The sequence below is a fragment of the Triturus cristatus genome, chromosome 11 (genome assembly GCF_964204655.1).
Source record: "Triturus cristatus chromosome 11, aTriCri1.1, whole genome shotgun sequence".
In the NCBI taxonomy this organism is placed as follows: Eukaryota; Metazoa; Chordata; class Amphibia; order Caudata; family Salamandridae; genus Triturus; species Triturus cristatus.
In genome coordinates, this window is record NC_140594.1 from 1,043,757,230 (window position 1) to 1,043,770,053 (window position 12,824).

General features: G+C 45.6%; 1 protein-coding gene across 16 annotated transcripts in view; it reads left to right on the top strand.

Annotated features, from left to right (window-relative positions):
* DLG1 (discs large MAGUK scaffold protein 1) overlaps nt 1–12,824 on the top strand; it is a 1,320,486-nt gene that overhangs the window by 538,993 nt on the left and 768,669 nt on the right. For 4 of the 16 annotated variants that reach the window (XM_085635296.1, XM_085635297.1, XM_085635300.1 and 1 more), the window contains exon 1: nt 11,063–11,329. The exons of the other annotated variants lie outside the window; for them this stretch is intronic. In XM_085635296.1, the coding sequence (XP_085491422.1) occupies nt 11,078–11,329 (252 nt within the window). In that variant the 5' untranslated portion in view covers nt 11,063–11,077. Of the gene's footprint in view, nt 1–11,062; nt 11,330–12,824 lie in introns of those variants that run through there. 16 annotated transcript variants of the gene reach the window in all.

Consider the following 12,824-nt stretch of genomic DNA (forward strand, 5'->3'; position numbering starts at 1 on the left):
GAGGGGGGTCTGCTACTGCTCGAACAGCCAGGTCTTGAGCTGTTTCCTGAAGGCGAGGTGGTCCTGGGTCAGCCGCAGGTGGACAGGCAGGGAGTTCCATGTCTTAGCCGCCAGGTAGGAGAAGGATCTTCCTCCGGCGGTGGCTCTCTGGATGCGAGGGACGACGGCGAGGTTCGCGGATCGTAGCTGTCGGGTGGGCGTGTAGAAGGTCAGGCGGTCGTTGAGGTACCTTGGGCCCAGGTCGTGGAGGGATTTGTGTGCGTGGGTGAGGAGTCTGAACGTGATCCTCTTGTTGACAGGGAGCCAGTGCAGGTCTCTCAGGTGGCTCGAGATGTGGCTGCGTCGGGGGGCGTCCAGGATGAGACGGGCGGAGGCGTTCTGGATACGCTGAAGTCTTTTCTGAAGCTTGGCTGTTGTACCGGCGTAGAGGGTGTTTCCGTAGTCTAGTCTGCTGGTGACGAGGGCCTGGGTGACAGTCTTCCTGGTCTCGGTCGGGATCAATCTGAAGATCTTGCGGAGCATGCGGAGGTTGTGGAAGCAAGATGAGGAGACGGCGTTGACTTGTCTGGTCATCGATAGGGAGGAGTCCAGGATGACGCCCAAGTTGCGTGCGTGGTCCGTTGGCTTGGGTGCGGTGCCCAGGGCCGGGGGCCACCAGGAGTCGTCCCATGCGGAGGGCGACGGTCCCAGGATGAGGACTTCTGTCTTGTCCGTGTTCAACTTCAGGCGGCTGATGTTCATCCATTCGGCGACATCTTTCATCCCTTCGTGTAGGTCGGCTTTCGCGGTGTCGGGGTCTCTGGTGAGGGAGAGAATCAGCTGGGTGTCATCGGCGTAGGAAATGATGTTGAGCTTGTGTTGACGTGCGATGGCAGCGAGGGGTTTCATGTAGATGTTGAAGAGAGTAGGGCTGAGCGACGACCCTTGCGGGACGCCGCAGATGACTTCGGTGGCCTCAGAGCGGAACGGAGGGAGGCGTACTCTGTGTTCTGCCGGAGAGGTATGAGATGATCCATTCCAGAGCATTCCCCTGGATGCCGGTGTCGTTAAGGCGTTGGACTAGGGTGCGGTGGCAGACAGTGTCAAATGCTGCGGAGAGGTCCAGGAGGATGAGTGCCGCTGTTTCACCTTTGTCGAGCAGGGCTCGGATGTCGTCGGTGGCTGCGATGAGGGCGGTCTCGGTGCTGTGGTTGGCTCTGAATCCGGATTGCGATGGGTCGAGGGATCCGTTCGTCTCGAGGAAGGCGGCCAGCTGCTTGTTGACGACCTTCTCGATGACTTTGGCAGGGAATGGAAGGAGCGAGATTGGGCGGAAGTTCTTGAGGTCGGTCGGGTCCGCTGTTGGTTTCTTCAGTAGTGCGCTGAGTTCGGCGTGCTTCCAGCTCTCCGGGAAGGTGGCTGTGTCGAAGGAGGCGTTGATGATGTCTCGGAGGTGGGGTGCGATGGTAGAGGCGGCCTTGTTGAAGACATGGTGGGGGCATGGGTCGGTCGGAGATCCGGAGTGGATGGTGTTCATCATGCGTGTCGTGTCTTCGGGGGTCACTTTGGTCCATGTCTGAGGATAGCGGCGGGGTGCGTAGGTTCGGTCGATGGGTGCGGGGGTGGAGCGCCGAAACTGTTGTGGATGTCGGCGATCTTGCGGTGGAAGTACGAGGCGAGGGAGTCGCAGAGGTCCTGCGAGGGAGTGATGTCGTTGTTGCCGGTGCTGGGGTTGGAGAACTCCTTGACGATGTTGAAGAGCTCCTTGCTGTCATGGGCGTTCTTGTCCAGTCGTTCCTTCAAAGATTTCTTCTTGGTGGTGCGGATGAGTTGGTGATGTCTGCGGGTGGCGAGTTTGAGGGCGGTCATGTTGTCGGTGGTCTTGTCGAGGAGCCAGGCCTTCTCGAGGGTGCGGCAGGCCTTCTTGGACTCCTTGAGTTCGTCGGTGAACCAGGGGGCTTTCTTGCTTCTGGGCCTGGTGAGTGGGTTCTTCAGTGGGGCGAGGTCGTTGGCACATTGTAGGCAAAATGTTTAATTAATTCATCTACGCTCAGCCTATCCTCAAATTCTCATAGATCTGAGGAGTCTCAAGATCTGAACATATTTGTCACGGCGTTTGAGCATTTAAAGTTTTCCGTCTTTCTTTTAACCCAGCATCGGCTGCCAGTGTCTTTTAAAGCTTCATGGCTGTCATCTTAAAGGATATAACTGGGGTCCAGGCCTTTCATGATAACGTACTAATGTTTGCAGATACTGTTGAGTGAGACATCCTTATTCTAGAAAAAGTGTTACAAATCTTCAAAGATGTTGGAGTTACAATTAGATCTCACTAGTGCAAGTTCCCAGTACAAGAATTAGACTACCTGGGACATCATATTTCGAATGTAGCGATCAAACAAAACACAAACAACATTTTCATAAGTATAAACTATTACGATGCCTTACTACCTGAAGACAAAGACTCGCTTCGCTAATTCTTAGGACTTAAGTACTACTTGAGGTTTATCGAGGGATATGCTTTAATTGTACAGCCCTTACGTGATTTGTTCAAGAAGGGTGCAATGTTTAACTGGGATAGTATTGCCAATGAAGCGTTTTACAGAATCAAAGAGATGCACCTGCCCTTGGTTCCTTCGATTCAAAGGGTAAATGTTTCTTGACAGTAGATGCCAGCCAAGTTTGTCTGGGTGCTGTATTGTCACAATGCGTAAAAGATAAGGAAACAGTCGGAAACTAACTATTCTACTACTGGGCAGTCGAAAAAGGTTTAACTTTTCTATGGGGGTCTCAGTTTGAAATTTTTACTGACCACAAACCTCTGATTTACATTCTAGATGGAAATGGCACAGATGAGGGCTCTTCTAGATTAGTCAAACAATTGGCACGCCTTCAAGAATTTTCATTTTCTGTGAAATGTATTCCAGGTGGAAAGAACAGGAGGGCAGATTATTTTTCAAGGATGCCTTTGCAATTGGATACAGCTACAGACTTCGAAGATGATGTTGAGTTTGTGGTTGCTCTTATTAACCCCTTCCCCGCTCATGACGGAACCACTCCGTCATGAGCCACGGTTGCGCTGTGCTCATGACGGAGTGGTCCGTCATGCTGCCGCCGTTGGCCGCCGCTCCGCCCACGCGGCGCTAATTCCCCGCCTGTGCGGGCGATTAGCGCAGTGGGCGGAGACGTGACGGAAACCACTCAGTCATGAGCACAGCTCAACCGTGGCTCGTGACGGAGCGGTTCCGTCACGAGCACAGCGCCACCGCGCTGCCCCCAAACCCCCCCCAGCGCCGCGGCGGAATTCCTGCCGCGGCGAAGGGGTTAAGGATATGTTAAAGCACAAAGGGGTAATATCTAAAGCAGTCTGGCTTAAAGCTTTAGAATCTGATAATGTTCTTTAAAAAGTTCTTGATTTCATCAAAAAAAGTTGTGCATAAGAGAAATTTAGATGATGAGCTCAAGCTATTTGCAAAGGTCTCATGGGAATTATCAGTTGTTAATGGTCTTCCCATGCATCAAGATCTGTGTATTCTCCCCGTTGGCATTCACACTTCAATAACTGAATTTGTTCATGAAGGACATTTGGGCATAAATGCCACATACAAAAACTTAAAGCAATACTAATAGTTGCAGCCATCCATGGACTCTCAGGTAACCAGGCTCTTAAATGTATGTAGTACTTGTTTCCATTTGGATAAGGCTGGAAAACATTTGAGCCACCTTTACATGTTGTTCCATTACCTGAGAATCCTTGGGATAAGGTTGCTTACGATTTTGCAGGGCCTTTTGAGGCTTTGCCATCAAAAAAAGGTTTGTTAGTTGATTATTTCTCCAAATGGGTATATTTTGATTTGTGCAGCTTCTCCCACAACTTTTTTTTGATTGTTTCTTAAGAAGATTTTTTTAAGTTGAGTGTTACTCCAATTCTAGTCACCAATAATGGGACACATTTTGCTTCTAACTCCATTAAACAATTTATTTAGGTTAATCACATTACTCATTTGCTCTTAGCCGTATACTCTCCCACTTCAAATGGTTTAGTGGACAGAGTTAATAGGTTCTTGAAAGAAGGCATCCAAACCGCTTTGGCTAATGATCTGAATGTGGAGGAATCTAAGTCCAAAACGATGGGTGTATTTGTTTCACCACACAGCACCACTAGTGTTTCCCCATTTAAGCTTCTAAGAAAATGCACTTCCAGATTTAACTTATGTCCTGTGGGCAAACTTTTCCACTGGGATTGATGAGGATGTACATGAAGTAATTTCGAATTCGGTACTAGCATGACAGATGTTCTAAAGAACTTTTTGACAATAAGCACAATGTTAAAGATCTTGTATTGAATGTTGGTGATTGGGCAATTAGCAAAAAAACGAATAAGGTACGGAAAGCACCCTGGGGACCTGCGATTGGTGCAGAGGATGGGACACTCTAGCTATGGACACTCTATTGTTTTAACTGTTTATTCCCTATGTTTCATGGGAATAGTGGTTTGTTTTACTTGACTTTAAATGGCTGCTATTCAATAAAGTGAAGAAAGAATAGCATAATCCTCGCCTACGGTCCTGACATCGAATCTAAATTCATGTCACCCATGAAAATTGTCAGGGTTTCCAAGGGTGTGGTGCTAATTGATAGCAAAGGATGGTGGAGCAAATGACTATTAGTGGAGCTAACACAGGAACAAGCTAGTATTTTATTGAGATCTAAATCCCATATGTTTGGTCAACTTGATGGTTCATGCTGTTTGTGCATTGATGAGACGGAAGTCATTCCTCCCAACCATATTGTATCATCCACAGAGACTGGTTCTCTAGTCTCATCCACACATATTGGTTCCACTCGTTCTTTAGGATATGGCTGTGATGACCACTTAATCTCTGCCGAAACGTCCAGTGACAAATCTGATTCTGCACATGGCACAGAAATTATTCGAAGTACACCAACTCGCAAAGTAATTCTTCCAATGAAATTTAAGGACTTTTATATGCATTAGTTTATTTTATTTATTTTATCTTGTTCTTTATTTATGGTTTATTTTATTTGTGTTTGTTTTGTAAAGGGGAAGACGAAGTAATAATGTGCATTCTTATGTGTTTGTTTATGCTCTCATGCACTTACCTTGCGAGGGGTAGAGTCTTTCAATGTTGATTCCATATACTAGACTGAAGCTGCTGGCAGTTATGTGACTGTTGGCTTGGGAGTTAGTTGATGACCTCCTGCCTGCACACAGCTCTGGATGTTGGCTCCTTTTATTGTATAAACTACAGGATTTATCCTACATGGTTCTGCGCCTCCTCCTTCCACACTTTTGCATAGTTTATTGCAAATGCCACGAGAAAGAAGCTAGATTATTTACACCAAGATCTGGATTGAAATGCGCAGTCAAATCTGTAAACAACTGCAACAAGATCCATCCACTGACTGAAGCGGATACCTCAGACGTTGAAGAAGCAGAATCCGCTCAGACGCACAAAATTTCCATCTCCGAAAACAAAAAAGAACAAAGTAAGATCCACTCTTTAGATTTAACAGAATTGTTCCAAAAACCACTCTGACCTTAACAAAAGTCTTGAAGCCAACTGGGTGCTAAGTACTTTATGATGGGTCTCTGAAAACCATGCATTCAATATAAATGCTGTCTGCCTTATGGCAGAAATCGGACTCTTACACCAGCAATGAAAGACTCAAGTCCTGTAGCAGTGGCAGCACCTCTTAAGTCCTCGAAGGATTACCACTTATGAAAAATTTAAAAAACTATCAGAGTTGGGCACAGAACAATGTTTTTCTGCTTCGAGCCTTGACCGATATGCCTTCATTGCCCATAAAAAGTAACCTCTATTCAAAATGTCAAGGTCTCTCGCACTGAAAAAACTAAAATTAACTCTCAGCAAGGCTCTTTCTCCATTCTTGGTAAGCATAATGAAAGACCATGGGAATAATTTACCTATGCTGAGTATCAGCTTGGTGTCCCTGCAGCCTTACAAAGTGGAGTAACTAGTTGCTATAGGCCCACTCTAAGGCCACAACCACACCATTGGAGGAGCACCAACATATGATACACCTGCTGAGGGCTTAACCAAGATCTGCAGATTACCAGGCAAATTCCCTTTCAGAGAATTATAAAAAAACATTCAGTGCACCTACTAAGCAGTAACCTGCAAAGAAGTGCTCATTTATAACGAACTCGATTTGAAGGGGAGGAAAAAGATTTCTGCTCTGCATCTTGCGGAAGACACTATCCATCATAGGAAGAGAATTTTTCATTTTTACTATTGCTCCTATGATCATTGCAGCTGGTAGCTCACATGAAAATACAACAACCATGTGTTTAATGTAGGTCAAGATAAAATATTTTCCACAAACGTGCATAACGGCATAATTGGCACAACATATACTCCCTTCCTGTGTGTGACATGTACATGTTATCTATTAGGGTACAACATTCAATTACTGAGGCGGGTGAGACAGTCTTATCTGTATCTGATGATTATCTTGATTCTGAAGTGTGTAATCTGTACACTGTAATCTATCAAATTGGAAAGTGTGCATTGGTTGGCAAAAGAGAATAAAGGGTCATGTTTATCATTTTGTTTGTGAATTAAGATGGATTCTGTGCAAGTACTATGTGCATTTTATCACCTATTAAAATACAGCATTCACACATAGTTATTGGGCTAATATCTGTCTACAGCAGTGGTTCTAAACCTTCTGACTTCTATGAACCCCCACTTAATCATTGTGGGAAATTGGGTACCTCTACTGAACAATTATTGGAATCCGTGGACTTCCACTGAGTCATTACCGGAGGCCGGGATCCCGGCCTAAACATTTGTGATGCTTTGAACTGCAGAACAATACATTGAAAATACAGAAACAAGCATTTATCAAACAAATATAGAAATGGTAAAATAATTTATCATCAATTCTAAAAAAAAAAAATAATCGAAATTTGAATATTAATGGGAAGTTTGGATCATTTCTGAATTCAATTGAGGCCACTCATCGTTCAAGCTATGTTCTGTTTGAAGCACTTGCACTGCTGCCACTAATCAATCTGAAGGTACTAACTTATTGTTTATTCTCCCATTTCAATTGCCTTCACATTTACAGATTGTTTTAAAATGTTCAATTTTATATTTTGCTTCCTTATTTATATATACTTTAATAATCTGATAATATTGCTTAATTTCCTAAGCCTTCGCAAACCCCTTGAGTAGGCTTTGTGGACCCCCTGGATTCCTTAGACCACGAGTTAAGAACCACTGATCTACAGGATTACTCAAGGATTATGATGGCTCTGCCAAAAAAACAAATACTACAATAATCCAAGTAACAAAGTAAAATGTTCAACCAAGAGTTGTGTACACAGCAGTTTTCAAAATACCTAAAATGTAAACCGTATAGAGTATAAAATAAATTAGAATGTAAAGTGCACCATGCTTTCACACAATAACATACGAGCCAGTTCTCTCACCTTGAGAATATCAGTCTCAAGGAGAAGTTCTGGATATGACAGAGCAATTGAAAACATCAAACAGATTTAAAACCAAGGTTACTGGCTACACATTGTGCGTTCTTTTGATGATTGCAAACCTGCACAGAACAATCCATAAACAGAAACACAGCAGCCGAACGATTATGGAACCCATTGTTTTGCCAGTGTCCGTAAACCAATGTGGATTCGCATACAGTTGACAAAATGGAGGATTGTAAAACCAATGAACCAAACATGCTTATGTACCTTTACTTACCTTGCAGTTTTTGCAAACCTAATGTTATGCTATAATCAACTTTAAGCTACCAGCAAATACAATATCTGAAATAATCACTGGTAATTGTAAGATAGAGGGCTGTGTTTCAAAGTTTGTGCCTACACACGTGTACACAGTGGATGTATGACAACCTCTGGGAGTGGGTCTTATATATACAGGACAGCAGCCTGAGAGCTCGGGCTCAAGGGACTCTAAATGAACCATACATTTCCTTTGATCTGACCAAATAGCTAGCTAATCAACTTCCTCAGAGTCGTACTCTGCAAGGTCAGACAAGCCATGAAGAAAATGGATAAAAAGAATAAAAGATAGTGCATAGAGGTTGTACTCGCCAGATGAAGCCTCTGTCTTGAGAGTAGTTATAGGGGTCAATCTCGTGGACACCCGGTATTGATCACTGCATACAAGTATGCAAGAAAGATTGGTAAGTAACTTGAGGGGAAGTGTATTCATATATTCATAAAGGACGGAAGTTGGCAGCAGCCCACTCACAATACGGGCACCCTTACTATACAGAGGAGCCATCCAATCAGGCTGTGGTTAGTTTTCCCTCCTCAGACAGGTCTTAAGCACTGCCTACTGGGAAACCCCTCCGGCCGCTTTTCTGTTAAGAAGCAATGTGGATTCCAGCTGGACTACCTAATAAATGAAAGAACAGGAAGAAGTGGAGTAGTCCTCTGTGTGTAGGACTTAACCTTTACTTTGCAAACTGCATTTGTACATTAAGACAAGTGTTTGGGAACATCCACAGGTAGCCCAAAGTCTGGCATATTGATTAATGCTTGTGATATCTTACAATTCTTCTACTAATGTTTGGGAAGGGGTGGGGCATAAGATGGCTGCATAACAGTTTGTTAACATCATGTTTAATAAATATCTATATATATGAATTCTGTTCCACAATTAGGGCCTCATGATGGTGGTCACGTCTAACAGCCGACAACCCTTCGATCCTACTGCCAGATTGCAATGCTGGCAGTCAGACCCACAGTGATTGGAAGGAAGACCACCGCCTCCGCCAGTATCAGAGATCCCGACGGGGAGGAGGTCGGAGTGGTATCTCTGAATGGCTGCGGTGCGCCATTGGGAATATGATATCCCTTTCCGACAGCCTTTTCATGGCGGGAAGACCGCCATGAAAAGGCTGTCGGAAAGGGATATGAGGGCGCCCACCTGTCGTGGGCCACTGTAAAGTGGAAAAAGACAATGAGTGTGCAGTTCCTCAAGGGGAGGGAAGGGAAAATAACAAGTCTCTTATTGAATGCCCTCACACACCTAGCAAGGTGTCATGCTTCATCATTGGGCTGTGCTCTTCATTGGGCCGGCGCTGCAATGCCCGACGGGCTCCCGCGAAGGGGCTCTTTGCCGGAGATCTTTTAAGAGACAGCCGTTTTGGTGCGTGGGGGTGAGTGAACAGTGTAGTGAGTGAGTGTGCTAGTGATCTAAAATTGGTCTAGCACGGCCACAGGGAATTGCATTTATTCGGGTGGTGTGCTAACCTAAGTAAAATGTGTGGTCCCTGTCTGGATAGATAATGATCCACAGGGACGCATTGCAGCGCAGGCCCGACGAGGAGCACAGCCCAATGATGAAGCATGACACCTTGCTAGGTGTGTGAGGGCATTCAATAAGAGACTTGTTCTTCTTTCCCCCCCCTCCGAGGAACTGCACACTCATTGTCTTTCGCAATTCTTGGAGCATTGTGCAGGACCTCGCTAAAAAGCTCTAGGTTCCCCCTTGTTAAAAGCCCACTGTAAAGTGGTCCTGGGGGCACATGTAGTGCCACCACTCACATCCAGGCACAATGTGCCATGAACGACATGGTGTATGGCACAAGGTCCATGGACGTGGCGGAGGTGCTCCGTACCATGGCGGCATGTGCTGCGGCCCTTTTCCTTGGCCGCCGCTCAAGCTGACATGATATGGAGCACTTTCCAACCGCCAGCACCGCGGTCATGTCTGGAGGCGGCAGTCGGACTGCAGCCATAGCAGGCGGCGGTCGGACTGACCGCTGTCAAAATCCAGCCCCTTAGTGTTTCTAAAATCACAATTTTTCCAACTAGACAAACTAGTTTCTTTTGATTGCAAAGATGCTCTTTTAGACCAAGTTTTCCTTGTATATGTGAGAACAGTTTTTAGTAAGGGGCAAATCCCATGAATACCTACTACTTAGGAGCTTGCCAGCCCTCATCTTGTACCAAAGGAAGACTCGTGTGTCATGGACGAGGAGCACTTTGATGCATATAAGGGGGTAGGCGAAGAGAGCGCAGAAATCTGTTTGTATGTTTTATAGAGTTTACTTGACTGCTAATATAATCTGGTATAGATGTGTGCTTGTAATGGGTCTAATGTTGTCAACATTAGATATGAAGAGCTGGCGTGTGTCAGATTTGTCTGTCTGCTCGCCTCCCTACTGCCGAGAACTCCCTAACAAGTTTAACCACTAATATGCGGGTGAGGATGGCTGCAGTACATTAAAAATAGATTTTTTCCCATTAGCTTTTTTTCAACGCCAAATCAATGCTTGATGCAATATGATTCCTGAAATAGTGCACAGTGTATTCGTATACAAGTTTATCAAGAGATAGTGCACAGTGTATTCGTATGCAAGTTTATCAAGAGTTATCTACCGTTTAACGTGAACCAAATGAGGGCTATCGAGCGCCAGCGAATAAGTGCAATTACTGTATACTTTTTTCTGTTTTGCTCTGGCCATATATATAATTAATGCATGCTTTGCGATTGCCAGTGTTTTTTTTTGGTTTTTTTTAAACTAAAGGCAGTGATTGAGACTTGGTAATTCATATCCCTTCTCTCCGCCCCTAAACCACCCTTCCTCCTTTCTCCCCATTACACACACACACACACACACACTCGGGCCATTAAATCAGGCAGCCCCAGAGAGCCTCGGTAGGCAAGTGCTTAGAGCATCCTACCTGCTCCTCGACCTCACTTCCTGCTTTTCAGACTGTCTAGTTATCAGCTCACAAAAGAACAACAGCTTTTCATCTCCGCAGCCCTGGCTCATCGGATCCTCATGAAAGAGAAAACCAAGCTAGATTGCCTCCTTGGACTGCAGTAATGAGCTCTGCCTTTCAAACAAGGACCAGGTACAGGGGAGGAGGGTAAACCGATCCTGCACCGCCGGCCCGAGCACAGCGGAGGAGAAAAATGGCCAGCATTTATAGAGCTTTTTTGTCCCCGTGATTTGCGAGCGATGCTGCTGTAATTCTAGCCGCAGCTCTCCTGCTCATTCACCGCGCTGCAGCTGGTGGGGAGAAGTGGGGCTTGCCTGCCTGGCAACCACCTGCAGAGCCTCAGAGATGAATTACATTTTTGGGAACAACACGCTGCTATACTCTCGCGGCAACCGAGGAGGAGGCGGCGGCGGTGGGAACGCCAGCTCGAGCCACAGCTCGGTAGGCCCCAAGTTCCCGAAGCCCTGGGCGCGCAGGGGCTCGGCTGAGGAGCTGCGCGCGGGCGCGGAGCCCTCGCGCTGGCAGCAGATCGTGGCCTTCTTCTCTCTCAGGCGCAGCTTCATTGATTGCATCTCCGTGGCCGCCAGCTCCGCCCAGGTAACGCGCCACTTGTTGAATCCGTTCTGGCCGCGGGGCACCGGGCAGGGCCACGGCACCTGCGCCCTCAGGTGTGAGGCGCTCGCGCCCGGCAGCGGCGTCGATTCATATACAGCAGATGTGCACGAAGTTCACACTCTGTATTGTTTGTGTGAAGGGTTTGACGTGCATCAACCACTGTTGTTGTGAGTGACACTCTGATTGAGAGGCGGCATCTGTTGAAATCAGTGGAGCGTCGAAGTGAGCGCTGGCACATTTCGTCCTTTTCTAAACTCGAGTAGCGTTTTTAAAGTTCAATTGCAGCCAGACTTGAGGGCATATTATCAAGGTCCGGCGTTAAAATGATCACCGCTTTCTCGGCAGAAAACTGCCGCTAAAGCCTCGATAATGGGCTTGATAATATGCCTTGATAATATGCCGCAGAGAATTCCAATAGAAGCTCATGTTCTGGTGTCAACATGGGCTTCTCTGGAATTCTCCAGGGCATATTATCAAGCCCATTATCGCCGCTTTAGCGGCAGTTTTGTGCCGATAATTTTAACGCCGGACCTTGATAATATGCCCCTTGGTTTCTAAATAGTAAATATTGTTCTGTTGATAGACTAGATTTGATTGTGGGGGTCATTGAGGGCTCGCTATGCATTATCAAATATCTACCAGTACAGTCTGTTTTTGCCTACCTCAATACACGTATTAAATCCTGACACATTATATGCTTGACACACTTTTAAAGGTACCAAGGCAGGGTGTGTTTCTACATTGACAAATCAATTGGCACTGCTGGTTTTTGGTAAATACATTTTTTATTTTTGATGCTTTCCATTATGTTGCATGCTTTTTTCAAAACCTTTTCCCCTTGTAGAATTTGAGCATGCTGCTCACAGGCATTACTGTTTGTGTTCCCATCTGCTCCGCTCTCCAATTCTCTTTATTACATTATCGTTCTGGGAGAGTAAAGTAATGAGGTTTTGCATTGCAGCTTAACGTGCCATTATAAATTACTCAAATATTATTGAAAGGGAACGTGTGCAGATTTTTGGGAAAGGGAAATAAGCTTATGTGCAGGAGTTAATGGTGCTTTATGTGACAGTGCGGATAGGATGATAGGCGACGAGTACAATGAGTGCAGGAAGCATGTAAAGAAATCGCTGGTTATTGTCTGTGCATGAAGCAGATTATCTTGTTGGAAATGCTCCTGAATATGGAGGGTGTGCTTCTAGATGTGTGTCATAGGGAGGCAGACACCAAACCAGGCAAAACTGAACTCTCTGGGGCTGTCAAGGCCACCTTCTTATTGAAGAGCATTTGGAAAGTTTGTGGCCCCTAGTGGAAGAATCAGTGCTTTAAATGGACAGGTACTGTCCAGTACTGAGTACCTGCACTTCTTGAATTTGAAAGGGAGAGTACCTGCACTTCTAAGTACAGTGCAATATATTTAATCGGAGAGTACCAGAATTTGAAAACAATAGTACTGGAAATTCTATATTTCCATTTA